At 37.6% G+C, this 26086-nt stretch overlaps 1 protein-coding gene across 1 annotated transcript in view; it reads right to left on the reverse strand.

Annotated features, from left to right (window-relative positions):
• Positions 1 to 874: 874 nt before the first annotated feature.
• Positions 875 to 26086, reverse strand: part of RMDN2 (regulator of microtubule dynamics 2) — a 43699-nt gene continuing 18487 nt past the window's right edge. The window contains exons 6-11 of the mRNA XM_048937707.1: positions 24928 to 25003; positions 23259 to 23336; positions 16408 to 16506; positions 14460 to 14513; positions 14293 to 14373; positions 875 to 3999 (exon numbers count right to left, since the gene is read on the reverse strand). Of these exons, the coding sequence (XP_048793664.1) occupies positions 3946 to 3999; positions 14293 to 14373; positions 14460 to 14513; positions 16408 to 16506; positions 23259 to 23336; positions 24928 to 25003 (442 nt within the window). The 3' untranslated portion in view covers positions 875 to 3945. The remainder of the gene's footprint in view (positions 4000 to 14292; positions 14374 to 14459; positions 14514 to 16407; positions 16507 to 23258; positions 23337 to 24927; positions 25004 to 26086) is intronic.

Consider the following 26086-nt stretch of genomic DNA (forward strand, 5'->3'; position numbering starts at 1 on the left):
ATGGGGTTTGTTTGTTTGTTAATTTATTTAACTGAACAGAGGAATTGTCACTTTCCTTTCTAAATTGTCAGTTGCTCACTGCTGTTGGACAGTTTTCTAATTCATTCCAGAAGTGAGTGTGTTGATGTTACCCCCTTAAACCATGTGAATCACCCTGAGACTCTGGAGGGGAGGGGAAGAGTAATTTAAATAAAGCAACATGACTCTCATTGTAACTATTACTTCAATGAACCAGTAGCTAACTGCTATAAAAACAGTGTAACTTCATTTGTGCTTACCTGTTGTTGCAGAGGGGCAATCCCAAAGGGATCTGGAACCCCTAACAGAGTCTTTACCTTCACCACAAGAATTAAAAACCTCAATCATCCAGGAAGGCACAACAAATAATTTTAACTGTTCAGAAGCACAAGAACCCTACTACTGGGTCAAGGCCCCCAAACTCACCTTCTACAAAGACACAGAAAGACAAAATTCCCCCAGGAATACTCAATATGTACACAGGAGCATAGACCAACTGCAACCAAATGAGAGGTCATAGTGAAAAACTAAAGCCGGTAGCAGAGACTGAGGCCCCAGTCAGCCTGCAGCCTCCTCTGCTCCACAGGCTTAAAGGCTCGCAGGGGTTAATATGGTTAACTTGTAGCTTCTCCAAGGAGACAAAACTACGGAAGTGAATGTCTGCTTGTGGATATTTTAAACAAAAAAGAAAACATATGGCCCTCTGGAACTCTACTTGCAGTTTCTCTAGCTGATATGTCACAGAGAACACATAGACTAGGCCTAGAGCTACAGGCAAAAGCTTTCTTCCAAGGAGCCATTAGAGAACAATTTAGGGAACACACTTCAGTTTTAAAAGCTCTAAGATTAACACAGCAGAAAACCTGAAGTTGAGAATGTTCTTTTACAGCAACCGGAAATTATAAACAAGCACAAAATACCTCCTGTGTATAAAACAGCAGTTTCTTACCTGTATGAGGAATGCTTCCGCACATTCTAACAAACTTAGAATAAATAATTAAGACCAGCCTTTTGATTCACAGATGACATCTTGTGATTCCATACATAGACTAGTAATGAATAAAAAGTAAAATAGTAGAACGCTTGTAATTTAGAAGGCTGCATAAAAAGATAAGTGATTTATTTAATAAAATGAAAATTTTAATAAAAAATAAGCTGGAATAAAACCATAGGTATAATAAATGGTTGAAAGCAGCTATAATGCATATCTTCAAATGTGAAACTTAATGGCAAATGTTCACAGGTAGCCTGGGCCCAAATTCAGAGCCAGTGTGCATCTGCAATCCCACTGTGTAAATGATTTTAAAATGTTTTCTGGGAAGATATTGCAAGGCTTTGCAAAGTTTCCATCAGGATTTTTTTTCTCCTCATGTCTACTCTAAAGTTAGCAATTACATCTTGTTCCACAAACAGGGTATTTGGAGTGCAAGTTTTGTGTTTTTCTGGTGGCGCTGTTGGTTTTTTTTACTGCCTTTTCTTCAATTGCTTTTTGTAAATGCGCATACTCCTTTGGTCATCCCTCCTGCAGACTAAACAAACCAAAGTCTTTCATTTTTCACACACAAGACGATGTTGTCTAGCCCTCTCATCTTTCTTGTCTATCTCCACTGGACTTTTTCCAATTAGCTCTCAGCATCCCTGAAGCGTGATGCATAAAATCACATAGTATTCCATCCCTGACCTCATTAGGCCTTATTAGAGGAAAAGGTTACTTCGTGTTCATTTAATGGGGAACTCACTTATTCACTCTAGAATGCTATCTGCTTTTTCATCAAAACATGGCATTACTGACCCATGATTAGCATGCCACTCACTGGAATCTGCACATCCACTTTAACAGAACTTCCACCACTTACTAGATCTCCTCTATCAACGCAGACCTTCTATGTCCCATGAGTGAAATGACTCCTATTTATTTCACCTAATTTCTCCAATTAATTTAAATAACTTCTTTTACTAATCTACTCCTTCTGCACATTTTTAGGCTTAATCAGCAATTATTCCTCGTAAATGAGGCAATTATTGCATAATCCAATCTATTTTTAGATTTATAATATGAAATTATATAAGTAAAGGCCCAATTTACTGCATCCTCATAGGCAACAGTGACTGACTAACAACAGCTCTAAACAGCAATTGCAGTAATAGATCCACTTACACTACGCTTCCTGCTTTGGCTGTGGAAATGCAAAATACAGATTTTATCAAAAGCCCCTTGCCATTTGCAGCTTCTCTTTTCACACATCATTTATTAAGACACAGAGGGAACTATTTAATAGAGTTTGAAATTGTGTGAAAAAAATGAAGAACTCTGGGATTGAAAAAGTGTTATAGCAAACATTTTCCCTTTAATGAACAATAAAAATAACTAAAATGATTGTGTTTTGTGAAGATCCTCAGGATAACAAAAACCATGAAGGTGACAGTGACAACTCAGAAACTTTCAGAATTGGTTCTGAGTTGCCACAGTAATTTCTCTGTTTTGGAAAATGTAGTTTTAATTGAAATGTTTTTAAAAGGATAGCCCTGTTTTAGGAAAACCTTGCAAAACCTCTGTGCTTCAGAAGGAGTCAAGGATTCAGGCTAAATTCAATACAATTCTGTACAGTTTGTCTTCTAGTCTACTGCACCTATTGCCATCTGTTGTTAGAAGCTAGAGCTCACTCTATGAGCTATGAGATGCTTCAGTCATATGTATATACATATATTTCTCCACTCTCGCCCAGTCTTTAGATCTTTGTGGACATCACTATAAGGTAATGTCACTGTCCTAAGCTAACTGCCCAATTATTAGTTGTACATATTGAGGCCTTATCAGTCCTCCTTGTCTTAGCCATGAGATAGCCAAAGTCATCTTACACATCAAAGAAGTCAAGGGATTGTGAAGTTGTCCTTATTCAATTTTATTTCCTTCATTTCCTTTAACAGAAATACTTCTTCCAGATATACTTCCCACATCTAGTCTAAGACTCTGAATTGAAAGCCAATGAAAGCTGGTCTTTATTTTTCTTCACAGTTGAGTGAATTCTGGATCAGTCCATTTGTGAACAAAATTATCTGCTTGCCTGCTACATTTTATTGAAAACACTGTTGTCCTACATGCTCAAAGTATGTATTTTTATGTACAGTTTGTGTTATGCAGGTGGCATGAGGTTAATGGCAGTCACACGTTAAACGAGATTTTCAGGGAATATACCAACACCACCACACTTGGCATCTGTTCAAACAGAAAGATCCAGGATTCACAAACATGATGGAGATCTTTTAGTAAAGCCATTAAATATCACTGCTGTGATAGATTCATCTAAAACACTAAATTTCACCAGTCTGATTTTTAATATTGTACCCACTGATGTTACAAATAAAATATAGCTTTAATATTTAATTTGTAAAGTTTTCACGTATCTATGTAAAACCAGCAGAAGTTTTAAAGTAAAAAGAGTTTTGTGGAAGCAACACCTTTCTCTTTAGAAAGATCCTAATTATTTAACAGTAGGGTGTAAACATTCATGATTTCCTTTCATACATACCTGTGTATATATTAATTGATATAAATATAATTTACTATAGAAATATTTTTTCTTTTGATTTTGCTGCACGCAGTTTTATGCTGGCATCAGATATTAGTTGATTAATCTTTCAGAGTAAGATTTATGCATTTTGCATTCTAATCCCCATTATGTCCATTGCCAGCAGTGGACTCATTGTTCAGAGAATTGAACTCACGGTGTCAGCAATCTAAAATTAATCTTCAATATAGAATTATAAATAATCAAAAATGAACGCGTCATTTTCATGACATAATTGCCACATGCTTCCCATCGACTGAGGCCGTTCCCATCGACTCAGCTGGAATTCACCTGCTGCACACAATCACTACAGACTCTCAGCTTTATCACAGCATGAAGAGTTAAAAAGCGCGCAGTATCACATCTTCAGTGTGAGAAGTAAATCCTCTAAGTCCTTCTGGGCCTCTTTGTCCTGAAAGAAATAGACAATCATGCATCAACTTAGATAGGATAAATCCCTTGATTTGCTAAGACGTGCCTATCCACATTTCTTTACTAACAACAGACACAACACACAACTGTAATAGCCACAGAATGTACAAGACAGCAAAGAAAGTTAATTTATCAGTGATTGCAAAAATAAAGCATGGAGTGAAAACAAGAGCCAGATGGCAGCCCTCCCTTTACAGCTCTGTTAAAGCACTTAAATGTTAGCCACATATAGCCTTCTGAGCAGACCAGTGAGCATTCAGCTTAGGCCATAACTTTTATTGGTATGCCTTGCCCTATGCTTTACATAAGCTTGCAAATCGATTATGTGCAGTTAATCCAAGGATACTTCTGCAATACCTGGAAAGGATTTGTTATCCCGTTAACAAACAAAAACAGAAAAAAGGTAAGTTTGATTAACACAGACTAAGATAATGGTTTCAGCATACAGCCATACGTACCAGTAGTAACCACTACAGACTCAGAAACATACATACCATGGTTGCTGGACTCTATCTATGCTACAGGCTCACAGCAGAGTGGAGCCAGATAGTGAGCAAGAGGCAAGTAACCTGCTATGATCAGAGCCAGTTCTTCATTATAAATCCTAGGACCGAAGGCAGTGGCTCCTTTTAGGCTGATGCTCATGTGTACTATTTGCGCAGTGCATTAAACCATGCCCAGACCAACAAACCCTTTCAAGGTTGGCCAGTGACGCACATTTTGGCTATTTCCATATAAAACCAGTGAGGAAAGAGGTACACGTAGAACAAAAAGCTGCACTGTTCTATTTATTTTTGAAATGCCTCCTGAATATAATCCACTCGTCTTGCTTGCTGCTGCAAAACTTGCAAAATGCACTTTGGTTTAAATACACAGTTCTAAAAAGTCATCACCTCATACCCACAGTCTGTGGTGGTAAAGGTCTAACCACCCAATACTCACACTCGTGCATTTAGTAATGCAGAGTCAAAAGCACATGCACATCACCAAGTTTGTGCAAGTATTCCTAATGACAGAGACCAGTACTTCTTTCCCAGATAATGCCACAGGCAATTCTGAAAGAAAATACTGAACACAGACAGTGAAATAATCACTGAATTTCAGGATCACTTCATTATCTAATCAACCAAGAAGTTGGAACAAAATATAGGACATTTTAAAATACGTTTTACGGGTGAAGAAATTCCTGCTTCTCTTTATTTTGGTTAGTTGTCCATAATGTCATGAAGGAACAGAGAAGAATATTGAGATGATAGAAACCATATGCCAGACATGTCAAACTACATTATATTATTGGTCTGGATTAAGGCATTAATACATTAGCTGGATGCTTCTCTTGGAGTCACTGCCTTGCTCCCACTGGCAACAACAGGCTAAACTATCTGCCTAATCATTTATCAGAGGCCTCAGAAGGCACACACTGCAAAGCCAGTACGCTCTTGCCAAAATACTCTAACAGAAGGAAATGTCACACTGAATTCAGCACCCCTTAAATTCCATGTCATTACAGGCTGCCTGGAGCACCAACCCATGGCTTTCATTACAAATTGAGAAACTCACATTCTGCACCAATACATTGATTAATTCAGAGAAGATACACTCATTTCTGTACTGACCATAGTCAGCTTGTGAAAATTATTCTGAGCTCCATTAAGCAACAAAGTAAAAATATTGTCCCACGCTATTAAAAAAAGATAAAGGTTTTGTTGTATCTGGTCCTTCTCTTTTTACGCTTTTCTAAGCCAAAAATAATAAAGATGTAGTTTTTTTTGTATCCGGATAGTGCTCAGCATTTCATGAGTTTATAGATTTATTTACTCACTTTGAACGATGATTAATAAAAAATAGATGTCTCCAATCAATTGTGTATAATCATCTCCTTCCTTACAAGCAAAGGACAGCATTGGGCTAGGAGGAGCTTTAGTGAGTTGCAAGGTACAAAAACCATTGGGCAACCTTTCCTGAATCTTCCTCAAGGCTTAGGAAAAAGAATAAAACAAAACTATGATTGTTCTAAGAACAAGTTGGAAAAGAAACTGCAAACGTGCAAAATTTTCTACCTCTGGGTTGCCAGTTCTAAGCAAGACTATATCAGACACAGGAATTATTGTTAGAAACTATTTAACAGACTGTGCTAATTGAGCCAGTGGCTTGCAGTCGATAATAATAACCCGAATGGTAAAAACATTTTAAACATCAGTAATGACATTAAAAAAACAAAGCTCAGAATACTCAGTGAAGAGAACTATTATATCACACTTGGATTGGGTCCTTCTAGACCAAGAGTTGTGTTACATAGAAAAAAAGAGAATCCCAGAACACTGTTCTTTGTGCCAGTCTCTGTCTTAGGGATGAAAACTTCAGACTTTACAGACTTTACAGTTCATTGGAACAAAGTCCTAAGTTCTGTATCTGGACAGCATTTCTCCTCACTGATTTCTCAATCTGCCGCTTTCTAAAAACAGTCAGGTTTTATTTATTTATTTTTATTTTAAAGACAGCCAGGTTTGAACTCCCTCTAGAGTGCAGCAGGGAGATGAAGAGGTGCAAGTCATATGAGGAATGCAATCTGTTTGCATCAGTCCCATTTCTCACCCCGATGCTTAGTTCAGTGCTCACTGAAGAAAGCCATTTTCAACCTTGATTCTCTACTGTCAAGGTTTACATTTATTATACACTTCTATATCATTTTCAGAGTTGAAGACAAGGTCAAATATACTGCAAACTGCTACACAAGTTAGAGAATCAGTGAGTGCATTTCTCCTATTCCTACTTACTTGCCTTTCTTTCCTGTTCCATCATTCACGGAGGATATGCACAGGAAAAAAAGATCTGGGAGGCCAGAGGCAGAACGAGGGAAGAGAGGGAATTGAAAACACAAGCAAGACAGAAGAAATGACTGATGGGAAAAAGGGAATGCTGGCCTAACTGGATATAGTTCACATTTCTACAATTAACTTCTGCTAAAAGAAATTACCAATAAGCATAGACACGGATATATACCTATAAATATGCATATAAAAATTAAATAGCAATTAGACATGGGAGAGAAATACGATGATTTTACCTTCCATCTCAGCTAATTATTCCCTTATGTGCTGAACACTCTCAACCCAGGCACAACACATGTGTGCACTTGTTGACAGTGTCCCAACTGTCAACAGAGAACAGATACATCCCCATGACCACAGCCAAAATGGTAACTTCAGCCAACTACAACATAACTGTGCGCAAACAGTGCCAAATCCCAAGCTGACATGCATCCTGTAGGGTTTCACTGAAGTCAGTGTGGCTGCATGGTATATTAAATGAGCTTGACTGCGAGGGTGGTCCAGAGCTGTACTTTGATAAGTGGTAACAGCTACAAGGTGCTGAGAGCCACTTCTGCATTTGGGTACAGCTGCATCATTCCTTCACAGCTCCAGGAGAAATCCTGGATTGTAAAAGAAAAGGCTTCCAAACATGCACAACGATTGTTAGAACCATAACTCTTGGGGACAATATAAATCGTATAAAGTTATATGCTATCCATTCTCAATTTTTTGACAGAGGCTCACAAATTGTTACTGTAGTAGCTGTTAACTAGCACACAACAGTATAACTCTGTTTTCCCCTTAAATATTTCAATAAACCAACGCAATCGTCCACTTATAGTTTTCTGTGTGACTGCTGTATGTCCCAAGGCAGAGCACTTTATGTTCTTTTATATTTTTAGTATCTTCCTCTGGGGATGAACCATAACTTCTCAGGGCCTTTCAAATCAAGGTAAGCACAGCCCTAAAATATGAGGCTAATGATAATTCAACACGCTCTGATTATACTTCAAAGCAGACAGAAGAACACCTTTTCACACCCAGTTGACTGGGAAGGAATAGTTTAGCTAGTTCTAGGATTGCTGCTGAGAAGTTATTCAAAATTGAAATATGCCATTTTGTAAATGATGGCTGTGTAAAATTTTTATCCACCAGCAGACACTTTTCTGACTGAAAAGCCCAAGTTGCACCCAAATTCTGGTTTCCTTTCATTACTGTACTCAACATGGAGCGTTTGGTCTCCAAGACATCCCCCTTTTCTCTCCAGCTGCTGCCCCACTACTGTGGGACCTACAGCCCTTTCAGAAGGACGCCTGTTGAAGCTCTCTCTCCACCCTCTCTATTGGCTCTGAGACAATATATTTCAAACACCTGGAAGCTTGATTTCCCTTGGCCACTTTTCAAAAACAGAAAACAAACTGCACACCTCTTCACCTTGTAATGCTCTGCGAATCTGCCTCCATGAATCCTTCTCCCTCTCTCTCCCAGCATGCCCACAGGAGACACGCTCCATGTGTTGAGGACCTGGCTGTCCATCAGCTGCTGCACTGACAATGCTGCTAAAACCGTGCTGTCTTCCACAGCATTTTGTCACAGATACTGCCTTATAAACTAGTCAATTTAATAACAAACACAGTAAGGTCAGGACAGACTTCATCCTTACCTGTGAAATTACTGCACTTTTAAAAAGAATAAGCAGACAATGCAAACAATTCTTTTGACAAGAACTTCAAAAAGATGCAGACTGAAAATCAGACTGATCACTAAGAGAAACATTGACAGCATCCTCCAAAGTGCAAAATAATTAAAAATAAAGTAGGTCTCTACTTTTTTTTATGTTGACCTTTTACAGTTGCCTCATTTTTAGCGCCATTTTACAGTCTGATACGTGATCTCCTTATAATGAGTTTCTAAAAGGCCTATTCCCTGAGCTTGAAGCACACATATTCAGCATAAACAGAACCACAAATTAAGAAATAGTTTTCAATTCATTTATGTATTTTTATCTGTGCAATTTTCAGCAAAATGTATATTCACAAAAGCCTCTAATTTGGGGCTGCTGGTAGCTGTCAGGAAGTTCTTGTTCAATGCCAGAAGTAGTATTAGCAGGAAAACAATAGTCTAGCGTTCAAATACAAAGGTTTCCACTGTTTTGTAAATGAAATGCTATGGACTTCTGAACAACAACAAAAAAAAGTACAAAAAATCTAAAGAAACAAGTATCTTCTGAGGATGATAATGTTCTGCATTGAACAATACGTGTCATTTGGCATATCTTTGAACAGAGGAAAAATCAGAAAGGTGCAGAGAAAAGGAGATTTTTCATTTCATGAAAAAAACCGTTTGTGTGATGTGACACATAGTTTAAATAGGTAGTTTTTTCACAAATAAATCATAATTTGTACCTATCATTCTAAAGCAGAAGCAGATCTCACTCCCCAAGACCTTACTCAAAAGTACAGATCAGAGCAGAACTCAAATGAGTTCTATTGGAAATATCACAGCAGTATGTGCCACACGGGGTCAATCAGTGGTGGCTGGCTGAAATGGGCATTTCTTGGTAAATCTTTTTGGAAAATTCAAGATATACAAGTGGTCTGTTGAGGCAGGAAGTGGAAGATGCTGAAGTTCATGCTCTGCCCTCTCTTCCACCCTTTTTAAACTCCCACTCTTTTCAACTCTTTATCAACATAATTCAAAACATAACTTAATGAGCTGGGAGGTTAACCACAATAATTCATGATAATCATGAAACTCTTACAGGCATTATTTCTCCTTAGTAGCTGCCTTCTTGTTTACAACTTCAGCCACTGTTCTTGCACATTATTACATCTACCTCCACCTCTTCCTCTCCTCCACATGGGCTTTTCTTGCTTTTTGAATGTCATTGCTGCTGAAAGCAATTTTGCCATCCATTACAATTCCTTCCATGCTTCAGCGTTAAGAAACAAATGTCATAATGAAGAGTTTCTGTCATATATAAATCTCTTTCTTGTTACTGCCAACTCTGAATCGCCTTCATTGGGAAAGAGGGATTCTTTTTTAAATGAAGATTTTTTTTAAATCACTGATTTGTTTATAAAGTAAATTCTCAGCTTCAGGAAAATAATCTGTATTTTAAGTACAACTTTTCAGTAACTCTCAGTGCAAATACAGTTGCTCTGCACTTTCTGCTTCTCTGTTTTCAGCTCTTCCAAAATTAAATTTCTTGTAACATAACTGATGCATTGCAGATTCATTAAAAAAAAATAAAGTTGGAGACACAAGAACTTTGAGATTTTAGTGAAGCAACCCCTTCTTTTTCTCTTCCTCTGCCAGGCTTAGGTTAATACCTCTGTGACAAGCTTACTGATCCTAAAAGCACACAGGGTTTATTCCCACCTTCACGCTCACTTCCAGACATAAGAAAAAATAATTTCTTTACTTTTATACTTCATAATTCTACATTTATACATAATTTTTTCTCCAAGTTCCTCCCTTGAAAATGCCAAGCAATTTTTGTCATAAAAAAGAAATTGATGTCATCTACATATCTAGCTCTGACAAATCACCTTATAAGTAAAGCAAAAAGCAATGTGTATTTGATCAAGCATACACATCTACACACTCATTTCATCTTTCTGAATGAAAGACAAAGGTTCATGTTTTCAAATTTGAATTGTATTTTCTCCCCAAATTCAAAAAAGGCATTTTTTTCAACACTGTAGTCCACCACATCTGGTTTCAACAGCCCTTTATGTAGCCACACTCAACACGGCTCTGAATGCTTTACAAATAATGAGTTTCAGTAAGGGTACTGCAAGTTCAATGAGATAAACAGAGCAGCTGTTATCCACTTTGTAATAACTCACAGCAGCCCTAAGCATTAGGATCTCTTTTCATGAAGGGGTGAATGTTTCCCAGGACCTTGGGTTATCCACCTGGACAGCAACCAGAGAAAAGCAGGACAATTTAATGTCCCCATGCACCTCCAGCCGTGTAGTACCACTCCACAGTACAACAGTATTTATGGCCAAGGAAGAACTACACAATTCATCAGAGGTTTCTGTTTAGAGTACAGAGGATAGAGAGAAAGGTCTATAATATAGCACTGTAACACAAGTTTCATTTTCCAGACCTAATTTGCACTAAATCTACTGTATTCCCTTTCAAAAGAAAAAAAAAAAAAATAATAATCCATGGAATGATTGGTTGAAAATGTGCCAAATTGACTATGAAAAATAAAAAGAAAACAAAACCACATTTATACTAGGATTTATAGGAATCATTAGTTTGGAAGCCCATCTAACTCTTGAATTAAAACAATATTCTCTAAGTGGCAGAACAGACACTCACAGAAGGGATATTTGGATGTGATACAACATTCAAGACAAAACTCATCTCACTTAACTTGAAATGCTACATGGAATGAATTCTAGACAAAGTGTCAAAGAAGTACCCTGAGTCAGACCGGCTGAGAATTTGACTTCAGGGTCAAAATGAGTGATGGGCTATTTTACTGATGCTGAGTACCTCTAGTTTCCACTGAAGTCAACAGAAACTGGGGATGCTCAGAAGAACTAACAAATTAAACCATTATCTACTACTACTTTTTCATAGTTATGCTGCAGGGTGATTTGTTATCATGAAATACTACACATTTCCTCAATGTGGCACCTTTCCAGCAAGTTTGTCTCATGGTCTACAACTGTTTTTATGCCTTTATACATATGCATGTTTCTCAGCAGAAGCCAACATTCAGAAACAATAAAGGAATTTCCCTGCCTGAAGAAAGAAAGGTTTAAAACTCCACATGAGGAACTATGATTACACTTAGGAATGATGAGTTTCACATGACTGTGACAATATCCTATACTGCTGACAACCATGAGATCCTGTGCTGTGGCTAACTGAAAGAAATCCTCAGACTGCTGCTGAGCTGTTTTCTATTTTAGTCTGTGAATCCTAGCTTTTACAGGGCTGTAGTCAATTCAATTTCGTCAGTCCCTCCCTTAAACAAACCTGGCTAAATATTATTCACACACAGAGCTCTAAGCCTGAACCATTTCAGTTCCAACACGTTTCCCCCAAAATTAGTAAGAATTTTTCTCTAGCACCATAACAAAATAAGACGCAATATTCTAATTCAGATGGGACTTGAGGTAACAGCTAGCAACAGAGGTTGTGTTCAAGATCTCCATTTTATCATAATTACTTTCAGAATGAGGTTGGTGTTACCTTGTGCTTACTGATTTAGGGGAAAGAAAAAAAGATTTACACACTATTGCTCCAGTGTTTTGTATTCCTGAACTTTATACCTAAATCTAATTCAAAACACTGCAAGTGAAATGAGCCAAAGCAGATAAATCTGTGATATGTGAAGAACTAGTCTAAAAAGAAGAGGACATGTCTTACCATCTTCTTCAGATTCTTCAGACAAAAGATTTTTGTGACGCACTTGCTGTTTTTCCTTCAGTTTACAAGCCAATATAATTCTAATTTCATCACCACTCTGCTTGCCAGAATACACAACACAAACACACACACAAACACACACACACACCTTGCATCACTCCCAAATTGCTGCTCTCAGGATCTGCTGGCACTTTCAAAACATGCTGAGGCATTCCTTTGAGAAGAGTCTAACTCCCTGCCCCAGGATGGCCCAGGATGCACTGAACTCTGAAGAATGCACTGAGCTCACCTTTGGAACGATGACACTGGCCTTTACAGGCAGAACTCACCCCGCATTAGCAATGCAGTCACGGCGTATCACATATGTATCTTAGACATGTCTGCACACGCAGTCTCTCTCTGCCTTTCTCTTTTTCCACTGAGTGTATGGGGAGCCTCAGCAACTACCTGTGACTTGACACCAAAATTTTCTCCAGCCATTTTTGTGAAAGACAAATCTCACACTAGATTATTTCTACACTTTTTCAAGGAGTCTTTATGCATGTTGAATGACTTTTAATTCACTCAACACACGTAGCCTTCTGCACACCAGAAATTTATGTGAGACATTGCTTTTTTGCAATTTTATTGGCGAGCTCTGAGCTCATTGCAGTAAGACCTGTGTGTAGTAGGTTGAATACAGAATAAATAAATAAATAATTAAAATCAGGAGAAAAGCCAAAGCAGACATATATAAAACAGGCTGAGTCCAATCAATTTCAGTTCCATGCCTATACCATTTGCGCTGTGTTTTATGTAGCATTAAAGTACAAAAAAAACCATCGGAATGTATAGGAGTCTTTCCATCATTTCTTCAAAACAGGCAACCTGAAGGTACATTTCAACAATAAGTAAAGAATAAAGCAGTGTTAAGATATTATGTCATATCTGTGTTAGGACGTACTAAAAGAACACTGAAAAGAAGCACTGAACTTCAGCAATGATTGCTTAATTTATGATTGACACATATTCTAATTTGGACTAAACATAAAGGCCACACAGAAGCAGCTGCTGGTAAGGCATGCAGTGGTCTTTCTTCTGAGTGAGAACTTCTGACATAAACATGTTAGTGCTCCACATACAGCATTAGTTGTCAATCAAATTACAAAGCTATGAATGGTCTTTTTCCTCAACTTCAAAGAATTAAATGGGATAAGGCCAATTAGTCTCTGGAATCACCTCCCTCCTCTTCTCTACCACATCTGCTGTGCTCAAAGGGGGTCCCTTAGGCTGACAAAGCTCAAGTTTGAACTTGTCATGCTTTAGGATGGTAGGATGTTTTCAGTCATAGGCCAGTAATTATGGAACTTGCTTTTACATGAGGTGAGATAGCAAAAGTGAACCTTCTTGCCATGACTTGGCTTACATTTGAGAAATTAGATCACTTAAAAATTTCACAAATATCTATAGAAAACTCACACATCTGAGTACTAAAATACTCTAACGGGTCTAAAACTGAGTCTAATTATGTGTTAGGATAAAATACACTGTATCAGATGCAACTGAATGAAACGTGTCTCTGTAACCACATTGTAGTTGAAGACAAAGACAAGCTTGAACCAGTTAATCCACCTCTGTAACAGCTAGCAACAGGCAGCGCCCTGGAGGCCTCAGCAGGGATCACAAAATAGAGATTCTCAGGCAGGAGTAGAACAAGAACTTGAGACAAAAATCCCAAGTACTTTCAATTGAGAAAAAATAGGTCTGAGACAAAATTCAGAACATCGATGCGCTCAGTTGCTTATCTTAAGATAGCCCAATGAAACGGACTGAATTACAAAGAGTGCAATTTAATTTCTGACAGCCTCTGGCACAAACCTAGCTCCTGACAATTGCTCAAAGTTTTGTTTTTGTTTTTTATGCAGTGGACATAAACAAATGCAATAAGCCAACCTAAGTGGAGGAAAAAGGAAGATCCCACATTTAGATTAAAAAAAGGAAAAGTGCAACATTACATTATTACTGACAAACGGGAGCTAAAGCAGACAATGGTCATAAGAGAACAAGTTATCAGTCTCAGTACCCACCTCATTAGTAACCGGGAGAACTGACAGTGCAGATTCACAGTACTTCAGTGCATTGGTTTTCTGGCCAAGATCTTTATAGCACTGAGAAGAAAAAACATTTTGTTTCCAATCATATCACTGTAGAATATGGAGTCTAGAAATCATTATTCTTAAAAGAACTTGGTTACCTTTGCCAAATACACATAATTGCATTTGGAATATCCTGGATGCATTTCTTCTGCCTAAAGGAGAAAAAAAACAGGAAACTAAACATAAAGACAAACCAAACATCATGTGAGGAGATTTACCTGTCCGTATATCATTTTGGACAACACAATAAGCTTCCTAAAACAGACTGAATCATCCTTACTGCGTGCACCACAATGTTTGGCACTTTCAATAAGAAAACAAATAAACAACATGAAAACAAACAAACAAACAAGAAAACAAACTCTAAACCAGGCACGTAAGTTGCTGACATCAAATACACTGAAATGTTCCATACCTCCTGGCTTCCTCACTCACCACCTGCTTAGAACAGATACCACCTCATTCTATAGAACATCTATTGGATTCCTTCACTGCCACAAAAGGCTGGAAAACATTTCTCTCTCTAAATTATTAGCATTTTTTTCCTCATCAAAGAAATATGCAACCAACCATTTGCATGCTGAGTAGTGGATACTGAACTGTATTTGTCCATGTGATAACTGTTTCTCTTTCACGTATTCATATTTTCCAGCTATGGGTTCACCCTTCTTTTCAGATTATTATCTTCTGAAAAAATTCAGGTATTGCGAAAAATTCAAGATCATCTTCCCTTTAAAACATGCCATGGATGTAAAACTTTGATTGATGAGTACAAATATTACCAGTTATTTACTATTCAAGAAACAATGCTAATAGAATCATAAAATCATAGAATCACCAAGGTTGGAAAAGACCTAAAAGATCATCCAGTCCAACCATTCACCTATTCCCAATAGCTCCCACTAATAGACAAATAGCTTTTGGGAAAGAAAAATTACATCAGTGAAACATACCATAGCTGCAGTTCTTGAACCAAAGCAATGCTGCTGTCACTACAACTGTAGTCAATTAAATAATTGAATAATTGAATAATTGAAAAAGATACAATTGTCTTTCAGAAAGCAATTTAATTTTTGTTACCGAATTTGACTTAAAATCACAGCTACTCTGCAGCTCCCTACAAAGTGCCCTGAACCTGAAGTGAATATTTCAAATTATTTCTATAATCTTTGGATTTTAACCCTGCAGATAAGACCTATGCACTGGGAAGATGGCAATGTATTATATTCTCTAAAATTCAGAAAGCATTCAACCTTTAAACAGACTAAGAACACAAAAAATAAGTAGTTTTGGTAGTGAGAAAAAATACGCTTGTCCAATTCCTTTGGGAAACTATCTGAAAGGAATTGTAACGCTGGAAGTTTACGCTTTGAATTCAGCCAAGTGAAAAACTTGTATTTTTCAGTGCTAGGAGTTGAAATTATTTCTATAAAAGACACTGAAAGAGAGCTTGATTTTTTATTATTATTACTATTATTTTTTTTGCATGCTGTTTTCTCTAGTAACTGCACACTCTAGTAGAACATCCAGGAACAAAGACTTATGTGGCAGAGCCTTCTTTTCTCCTGCACTGTAAAGATCTTTCCTCAGCATCAATTTCACCTCCAGAAACAAGAAAGGCTTCTACTGAAATGTGAAGAGTTTCAGATAAGAAAAATGGAACTGTCACAGTGTCAAAGTTTTCCTTGCCTATGTCAACCTTCTTGCAGAAGTGGTCAAATAACCATCATAATTATACATACATCACTATTCCATATAATACATAACTAATCTGTATTTATTTCACTTTAAATTCCCTAACTATTGACATGGCAAGTCACTGAAGATTTCTGCAGAATAAACAAAGAAAAGAAAGGTGCAACTCATTCATCTCCAAACTATTTTTGAAATAGAGAAGAACAAACCATTTTACTGTAGAGCTTTGTGGTATTTAGGAGATCCCTGGATTTACAGCTACAGACTCCCTCTACAAAATCTCTTCAACAGACTTCTTGATTACAGACAACTGCTGGTAAACAGTGAAGGAAAACCATGGGTAGGACTTACCTTAAGAAAATTCTGCAATGCTTCATCTACTGTTGAAGTTGGTGGAGTACCAAAGAGAGCAGTAGCTACTTTCTTTTCAAGCCAAGACAGTTGAGATACCTATAATAAAAATATGTATATATAAAAATCAAAAGTCTTTAGGATTGCTTCTCTGTTTTGGAGGAAATATTTCACTGTACTGCTATACTACTTATGAAACTTATTTTGAAAAAACAAAACAAAACAAGATGAACCCACAACACAAAGGAATGTTTTTTGCTGTCAGTTTTCCAACTCAAAGAACAGTCTTTACAATATTACATTCCACTAAGTGGGAAAAGTACACATTAAAAAAATACACTACAAAACACCAACATTACTGATATGAGAGTCTTCCAGTATATAAAGTTAACATACAGTTTGTTATCGTAAGACCTTGTCTTTTCTAAGGCTAAAAGACTTCAAGCCTGTTAAGTTTTTAAGTTAAATTTTTAAGTTTTTAATGATAGACAGCTTAATGCTGTAATGCACATGCGGACTGCTTTTCAATGTTATGAAAAGAAAGCTGCTGCTACAGTCAAACTGTCACTGCTTTGGGCCCCTGTAAAACAAATCCATTTACTACACTGAAGCTGGTCACAATCACTGTTAAGAAAGTGGTTTCATTTTCTCTCTTCAGATTTGAAAAATAACACTTGTCAAAGACCTCTTTCAAGAAAGACAGGCAGCAATGAAAAAGCCTTTGGAGAACTGGCACATTGACACACAACGTACATCACTTATTCCCTTAGGTATATTGACCTCTGACAGAAACTGCTGTGGTTGCTGCCATAAAGTACTTGCCTCCACCACCTAACCCAGAGAAACACACTCCGCATCGCTAATGAAGGATGGAGCTAAGAAGTTTAATGTAAGACTGGATCCTATTCAAGTGGAGAAGTCAAGCCACCCTCATTTGACCACATCTACACCTGCAAAATGAAGTCAGAACTTCATTCTTCATTCCCATCAATACTTGAAACAAAGAATTGATTGCTCCAATCACTAAGTACAGTTGAGTTAAAAATAACAAAACCAACAAGGTTCTGCGTTTTCCTAACAACTCCTAACCTGATCTATGCAGAAGCAATGCAGAAAATGGTTACATGCAGTCAAAGAAAGAGAGCTTCCCACTGGAGAACCAGGAGGTGAAATACAAGTCACCCATGGACATCTCTGTTTCAGATGCAGATGCAATTCACATCTTCACAAGAGTTGAGCTCAGTTCTGTGCTACTGCTTTAAAAATTGTTTTGGATAGCTTCAGATTATTCCCACCTCATTTCCTGGCTTCCCAATCTCTTCAGGGCTGTTGCTCCTTTCCCTTGCCCCTCTCCTGATGGGTTCAGTAATTACCCAGTACAACAGTTAATCATGACAAAATATAAGAACCCATTGAAGCTATCAACCAGAACACTACTCTTCTGAATGGGCATCAAGCACTGTGTATTTCTTGTTGCAAACTGCCTAAAAATACTATTTCAAGGAATACAAACACAGACCAGCATGCAACAGGAAAACGCATTAGACTGTACTTTATTGTCCAGCCTCATTTACTCAAGCTCCACAACAGCAACATTACTTGGAGACAGAGGCATCCTGAACAAGTCTTTCCAGTTGTTTGACAGGGTTCAACACCTTATTTGTTAAATACCACCAGTAAGTCTCATACAGACTCACTAAAATATTTCAGAGAGAAGCAATAATAAGAAATTAAAGCGTTTTCATTCTTCCTCTTTCATCTCTCACTCTCAAAGCATCTTCTAAGAGAATAAAAAAGCTCTCTGGCAAACTCAGAGCTCTCATTCATTGAAACAACACGATGGGGAGCCCATCTACACTGCAGTGCTTTTACACTGTTACAAACTGCAGCATGCCGGTTAAAGGTTCGCATTGTAGGTATGTCTATAACTCCTTCCCACACTACACTTTCCTAGCTGCACTCTAGTTTCTAAGTCATATTCTGTGAGAAGCAGTGATGTGGTTTTTGCAAATGCATTGTTTTCTTCTGCTGCAGTGTTCTTTATTCTCTTGGAAGAGGAAGGAGTTTTCTACTTGTCTAGGTTCTTCTTATCAAGGAGTGAGCTAACAGAGGGCTGATAAGTGGAAAATAATAAAGGGAATGATGCTTATACTGTTCTCTGCAAGGCTACCCAACACCCTGGAGGTATACATACAACGCACAGATACAACTACCACAAAAGTGTCTGCTGTTATGCAATAACCAGGGAACAAAATTGTTGTTTTTCCATGTGGAGCTATAATTGCATATTGAAAACACAAGTCCTTCCTGGCAGTTGTTTTATTTTCTTAAAAGATTTCATCAGAACCAATCTACTGAGGTTTTAGTCATTATTTTGTCTGGCCTGGGTGCTGCTTTGCACTATTCAAACTTTTTAAAAAATATACACTTGGCCATTTTTATATAATAAACTCCACCAACCTAAAGCAATCTTGAAAAGCACGATGCACATATGCACAATAGTGATTTATATTCCATGCACACTGGATTCAAAGTCTTCCTTTGCGACTCTTGCATAGATAGCCTGATAGTTCTGTAATATTTGAAGTATCCTGATTTGCAAGCTGCAGGCTTGATAAACTCATTACAGCTAGCTAAAGCCATCCATAAATGAAGCGCCTAGTTTATGCTTGTTGTCCATGCCCCTCACACAGTCAATAGAGTCAGCAGCATCTCTATTAGGCATCTGCTGTTACATCAACTATAGCAGTTCAGCTTGAACACTCCGCTCCTTCCCTTCATTCTTTTCTTCAGCTACAGAAGGAGCATAGACAATCATGACTTGTGGATGGCAAAAGATAGGCAGATGAATCCTATCCCAACACCTTAACCACACCCCACCTGGGTCAGTCAGTACCCCCAAATGACTGAGGTGGGTAAAGGGCTGATTTATGCCAGACACAGAATTGTGTCATGGAGTAATAACTATGGACAGGAAATACTACTCTTTCCCTAGACAAACAAAAACACAGTTTCTAATTTGAAATAACTTTATTGAAGTAAATCTTTATGCCATGCTCAGTGAGATGGAATTATTCTTAGTACATCGGCTAACTTTATTAAGTATTCTTCTGTGTGTAAGCAAGCACAGGCAACAGATGCTCTGGTGCAGCAAGCCCTCATGTAGTGAAAATTTAACTTCTAAAGCTAAGATTATTCCATATAGTGCAGTGCATATCTCAAGGTCCACAGAAAATGAAGTACAAAGCAACTCTGTAAGGAGTGAGATCATAACTGTCACAGGACTGGTAATGGACACAAGAAAGTAATATGAAAAACAGCTACTGCAGCAAGTAATTACTACTATAACAACAATAAAACAAATTAAAGAAGGAAATGCCCTACAGATGATTTCCAAAGCTTAAGAGAGACCTGATGTAAGTCCCTCCCAACAGCCTGAAAAGTCACAGAAGCACCACAAGAATGCTGGGTTTCCAGAGAATATCAAATTTTGATGTACTGGGTCACTCTGAAGAGGAATACTGCTCCCCAGCTGCCATACATGAGGACAGCTAGTCCTGCTCATTCATAAAGAGAGAAAAAAAAAAGAGGGGAGGCTTGAGGGACCAGCAACCACTCCCTGAACTTCCCCAGGGTAGGAGTGTGAGTCACCACAACAGCCTGGTCATTGGCAAGGAGGGAAGGCCATTCTCGTGTTCCAAAGCTCACAGAGATGACTGTTCTGGAAGGCCTCTTCTATAGATATGTCAAAAGAACAAGCTCTAATCAGCTTTTTCTACTTGAATCTCTATTAGTAGCAAGAGAGAGAAGTGTCACCCATGGAATTAAACTGCAGCTGACTGTAAAGCTGCTCTTTCATATCAGACCTCTCATTCCACTGAAGATTAGGGCAGTAAATGTGGTTCTCTCTTAAATACCGTGTAAAGCAATTCCTTAACATGTCTTTCTCCTCTGTAGCATAGCATCAGCACAACTCACATGGGAACTAAAAGCACTTACTGACTGAAGTTCATTTTTTTTTGGTTTTGCCTCCTCCTTGGTTTTGAGAAGCAAACCCTGCCCGTTCACATCTCTTAACAAACTCCAGAATGTTGGCACCAATAAAACTAATTTGTTTGGATTGAAAATTCAGCCAGGACTGACCCACGACCTTAGACAATTTCCTCCTCCAATGTTAAATGGTAACAGCTAACTGATGACAAATCACACAGTTGTCTTCCACAAAGGAAAACAATACCGTTGATCCAGCTTCAATAAAATACCAATGGCATCTACCAAAACACTCCCACAGAATGCTTTTTTTTTTTGTCTTTTTAATGACGATATATTAATGTGAAATTGTATTAAATAATTGTACAATGTTTTTATTTCTGGAAGAAATTAAATATCTAAACAGCAGTTTGAAAATACTGGCTTCCAACACAAATATTCTCCTTCTGGCCAGCTGAGGATCCGCTACAGTCTGTACAGGCATCTAGACATTTATCCAACTTGAATTCCCTGGGTTTTCACTTTCCTGTAAGAAGAGCACACTCACAGAGCACTCACACAAATGAACTTGATCAGTTCATTCCCCAGTGTAACCCAAACAGATGATACTGGGATACACCACACAAATCCAATGCATTGCATCTAACCTCCAAAAACAAACTTCCAAGAAATCTAATTGTTAACACCTCAATAGCATTTACCAAAAGCTCCAATCCAGTTTCACAAACATATGTTAAACATCCTGAGTCTGTTCTGTAAAGGCAAGCAAGTAGGCATAAACCTGAACTAGGCATGGACTCTGTTTCAAAATCTGCTCTAAATGCTAACATACATTAAAATGAAACATTGAAAGATTAAGGATTATCAGATAATCGCTTGCAAAACTCTAAAAAAAGAAAATAATTCCTATACTTTATGTACCACAGATCAGTTAACTTGCAATAAATGCTTTGTGCTGATCTGAAGAGCAAAGGTAATTTTCACTCTCTCAATAAAAAGAAAGCTACAACTTAGAGGGCTCTAAACACTATATTTACTTTAAATAACATTCATCTACACAAGCAGATATTTAAAAGATCTGAACGGTGTAGTTGTGCTCTTTGCAGCTGCTGTAGTTTCCGTGGAAGCAAACAAGAGGCATTACTTTCAGAACGACCTACGTAATAAAGATTTCAACTAGTTCTAGTTGGAGTGATCTAAGATTAAGATCCTTAACAGAACCACATGTCAAAACCCAAACTATGGTCTCATCCTGCTACCGGAAGCGTGCAAATCACAGAAAGCGTTTAAGAGGTGCCTGCCCCAGAATTCATCACAAAACGTTAGTCCTATACTCACATTTATCTGAGCTATGCAAATCTATCCTTAGTCCATCAGGTTAGTATTTTGTCACAGCCAGCAAAAAAGTCACAGAATTAAAAAAGAAAATATGTATCAATCCTAAGTATTACAGTGGCCACATCAATTTGGTGGATAGTTTCACTTATTAGAATGCAGGTCAGGTCACACCCTAAGGCAGTGCTCATCTGTGGCTTTATTGTTCCTGAAAGGAGCACTGGATAGATGCTACAAGTGTGGAACATTAATTTGTAATGATACAGTTGTAACAAACCACGTGCATCAGCCACTAAGTGGTAATTGCCACTAATGTGAAATGATTAAAAAACCCAGCGCAATATAAACAAAATGAGGTACATTTGGATTACGTGTAAAGCTTCCAAAAGCAATAGCTCAAGTGAGAAATAAGCCATGAGAAACATCTGGGAGTGTTTGACATAAATGGGAGCTGCAGTTGGTTGTTGGCCATAATATAAAAACGCTTAAGGAATCACTGACAAGAGAGTTACTCTTTAAAGGCAGGAGGGCAGAAAGCACATTATGGGGCAATCTTTAGCAACTCACTTTTGCTTTGCCAATGCTGACATTCAAGAACAGCTGTGACAAAAAGCAAAATGAAAAGCTTTTCAAAAAAAGTTGGTGTCATTCTTTTCTTCTATCAAGAAAGAAAAAAAATCTAGATGCTAAAAGTTTGTTAAAGTTATGTATATGATCTGAAAGAACTACTGAAAGATTACCTTGCATTAAGCTTTGCTGTAGATAAAGTCAGAGGCTGCAGTTCACAGCAACTCCCTCCTTCCAGTTTGTAGGCACTACATAGTAACTAGCACTGGAAGTAGCTGAGGAAAAGGCAGGGCTGGGATTCACTTTGCACCAGCCACTGCTGCTCTGAGAAGTCTCCCAATGGTCTTTTACAGCCTACACTTTGCAAGAACATTTCCTTCTGACAAGAGATCAAGGTTGTGGTTGGACTTGACGATCTTTAAGGTCTTTTCCAACCTGAGCAACACTACGATTTTAATATTCCTCACAGCACAGAACATGAGCTATAAAACAGGTGGCTTTAAGAATAAAGCAACTCAGCAACTCTATATTATAAGCACAAGCATTTGCTAAAAATATATATATCAACAAAAATATATATAAGTAATCAACAACTAAACTGATAAACCAGTGATTTTTTTTTCCCATGAGTACTTAAAACCACATTAACACAATATTTAGAACTCTTTTATTGGCATAACAAGAACTGTATTTTTGCAAAACACTTTGGTGAATTACAGATTTTATATCTGAATCTTTATTGTGATATCATCCACCAACATTCCATGCCATTACGATAGCCCAGGAACATCACATGTGGAAGTTAATTCAGGAAACTTACATGTCCTGCTTCATTTAACTTAAAATATCTACTTCAAGAAACATCTACTTTATTTTAAGTCCCATTGCTTCACTTCAAATGCATTTTAATTTTTCAGTACAATAAATGTTAGATACAAAAACAACAAACAAACACTTACTGAATAGCACCATCTTCCATTTAGGTAATATAAAAGAGGATCTTGAGGCCTCAGTTCAATTGCTTTATCTAGATGCTCCTAGTAAAAAGAAAACCATCAGTGTCACTTCAGATGTCACATTCTAAGAAGTTTGCTGCAAATCATATAAAAAAAATCAGAAATTCTTTTCTGTTGAAATTATTTTCTAATGTTCTAAAAGTATTTTAATTACTGAACACTTTACCTACAAAGGAAAACCACAATAAGTGTTACATAACAACTCTGCACACAATACAAGACCAGCAACTCAAAATCTCAAAGGGCTCAGGAACTTTTGTCTTAACAATGCAAAAACCTCCATTATATTTTTAGATATAGTTAGCATTAAGCAGACTCGCATCAAATCAGTGGGAAAGCAACCACTGTGACAGCTCAGACATGTCAGTGCCCATCACTGAAATCTCTATTACCCTGGAATATGACTGCCCCAATGAAACAACACAACAAAGTGTTATTAAAACATAAAATTCAGGAACAGAATGGTTGCATTGCAGTGAAACAATAGAAGCTAGAAAGTTTCTAATCTGGTGATTCCTCCAAAACCACTATCATTACAGGTTATAAACGTATTCATTTCTCTCTTTAATTCACTGAAGAAAGCTCTCATTGCTCAACTTGAATTAAAATATATATATATATATATATATATATATATATATATATAAAATACATTATTGCACCCCTAAGTGCTGTTTGCCTCTCAAAATAAATACACACAGGCTTTATTATTTTTTTTCTCCCAGATACCACCGTTCTTCTAACTAAACCAGTGATTAGGATTTCTGAACAATAAAGATATGAGTCTATTATTCCATCACTTTGTCCACAAAGTAATCAGGGAGGAGCTATGTTTTTATGCTATTATTTTCCTCAAAGCCCTAACTTATCCAAATGATTCACATGGACTTCAGAAACTACCCCTGAAGAGGAAGATCTCACTGAAAGTGCCACCAATGCCCTGTGCTCCTTTAAAACTCCATTTTTAAATAACCACTGCATTCCTCTGTTACTTGTCACCTTCCCCTTCTGACTCAGCCTGTTGCAGCACCTGGTGCTTGGCTCACTTGGCTCAACTGGGATGGATTCGGCACTCATTCATTAGAAAGCCCTGCAACACTCTCTGCCACGTGCAGGATGTGACAGGGACCTGTCCCAGCTATTCCCTGGGAAGGGGAATAAGTCTGCTGTTGAGGGGAGGGGAAGCACGTGTAACAAAACTGCTGAGCCTGGAATACAGAGTTATCTTTGAGAGAACAGTGTTAAAACAAACATCACTCATTAAAAGTAGCATGAAGCATGACTGCAGGACCGTGTTAGTTCATCACCTTTTTTTTTTTTTTATTATCTGAACAGAGTTGTTCCTCCTTTTTCCTCTCCCTTATGACTACAAAATGAAACAGGAATCTTGATGCTGCTCCAAAAACCTTTTATCTCAATTTTTATTTTTTGAAAGCATATAATCCATTTGCACACACAAAAACAGCTCACTTTAACATCAGCACTGAAGTAAACTGTGAGGCTGAAGTACTGCATTTAAAAAATCTGTCTTTGACACTGTGCAGGGAAATAATTTGAAGAAATATCTTAAAAAACAACAGCAACAACGAAAAAACAACCTACAAAAACATACCTTAAAGAGATAACCATTCCTGATTTTGTTTTGTACACTGTCAAACTGAGACATATAGCCACACATAATTGCAAACCTGAGAGGGGAAAAGAAAAACACACACACATACTTTTGGTGATTTAAATAAACCTTTGATCAAATTACAAAATATTTCAATACCTAACTCACAGATTAAATACTGGTTTTCTTCCATTTTGACAGCTGGAGGAAAGTTTGGCATGAGCTGTACAGATTCAGGAGCAGACAACAAAACTGTACAGAACAAAGTAATAATGGAAACAAGAAGTTTAAACGACACCGTCAATGAAGTGAAAAAGCAGGGAGTTTTTTCCTCCAAAGTTTCTACTTGTCAGCTCATAGCTCAGTGCTTCCCAACTGGCCCCAACCCTACCAGCAGCTCAGCCCAACCTGCTGCACTCTGCACTGTGGTGCTCCTGTGAAGGCAAACCTCCAAGGTGTGCTCACAGGGAGCAGCAAGCCTCAGAAACAGCAGTTGTTTTCCGCCTTTTGCAAGCATCTCTGTGCATTCCTGCACCTCCAGCATTCTTTTAACATCTTTGCAATTATTTAAAAAGCATACGCACGCATTTTGCTCTTACAAAATCACAGCTGCTATTATAGCTGCCTATTGACTAAGATTTCTTATTTTAAATCTCAGAAATTGGGTACCGTGACCACACATCAAAGAAATGTAAGGTTATTCCTATCAAAAATTTTCTCATCGATTGGGTAAATCTGAAAAGGTTTCAGAGCTCTCTCTTTTTAGAGGCTGATTTTCTCAGTGATGCTTATCTGACACTTCACTCAACTTCCATTACTTTGTCCTCACTACTTCAACAGCAACAGAAACAGCTTTTCATAAGGCAACTCTCCTGGATACATCAGTCCAACCTTTCTTGGACCTATTCTCATAGGGTATTAAAACAACTTCACTTTTCTTCATAAAACCAATGGAACCACCTAAGCTGTATTTGAGCATGACAAACTAAACCGATGACTTATCAATTTTTAAAAAGATTTTTAGTTTTGTATTAAAGATTTTACAAGGTAATATTGAGTTAAAGCAAAGAATAATCCTAGAAGTGAGAAATTAAGTTGAAGAACAAAGCAAAAGATGGGAGTTGTGCAAGCAGCTTGTGAAGTCAGTGGTGGTAACGCG

This window comes from Lagopus muta, chromosome 2 (assembly GCF_023343835.1).
Source record: "Lagopus muta isolate bLagMut1 chromosome 2, bLagMut1 primary, whole genome shotgun sequence".
In the NCBI taxonomy this organism is placed as follows: Eukaryota; Metazoa; Chordata; class Aves; order Galliformes; family Phasianidae; genus Lagopus; species Lagopus muta.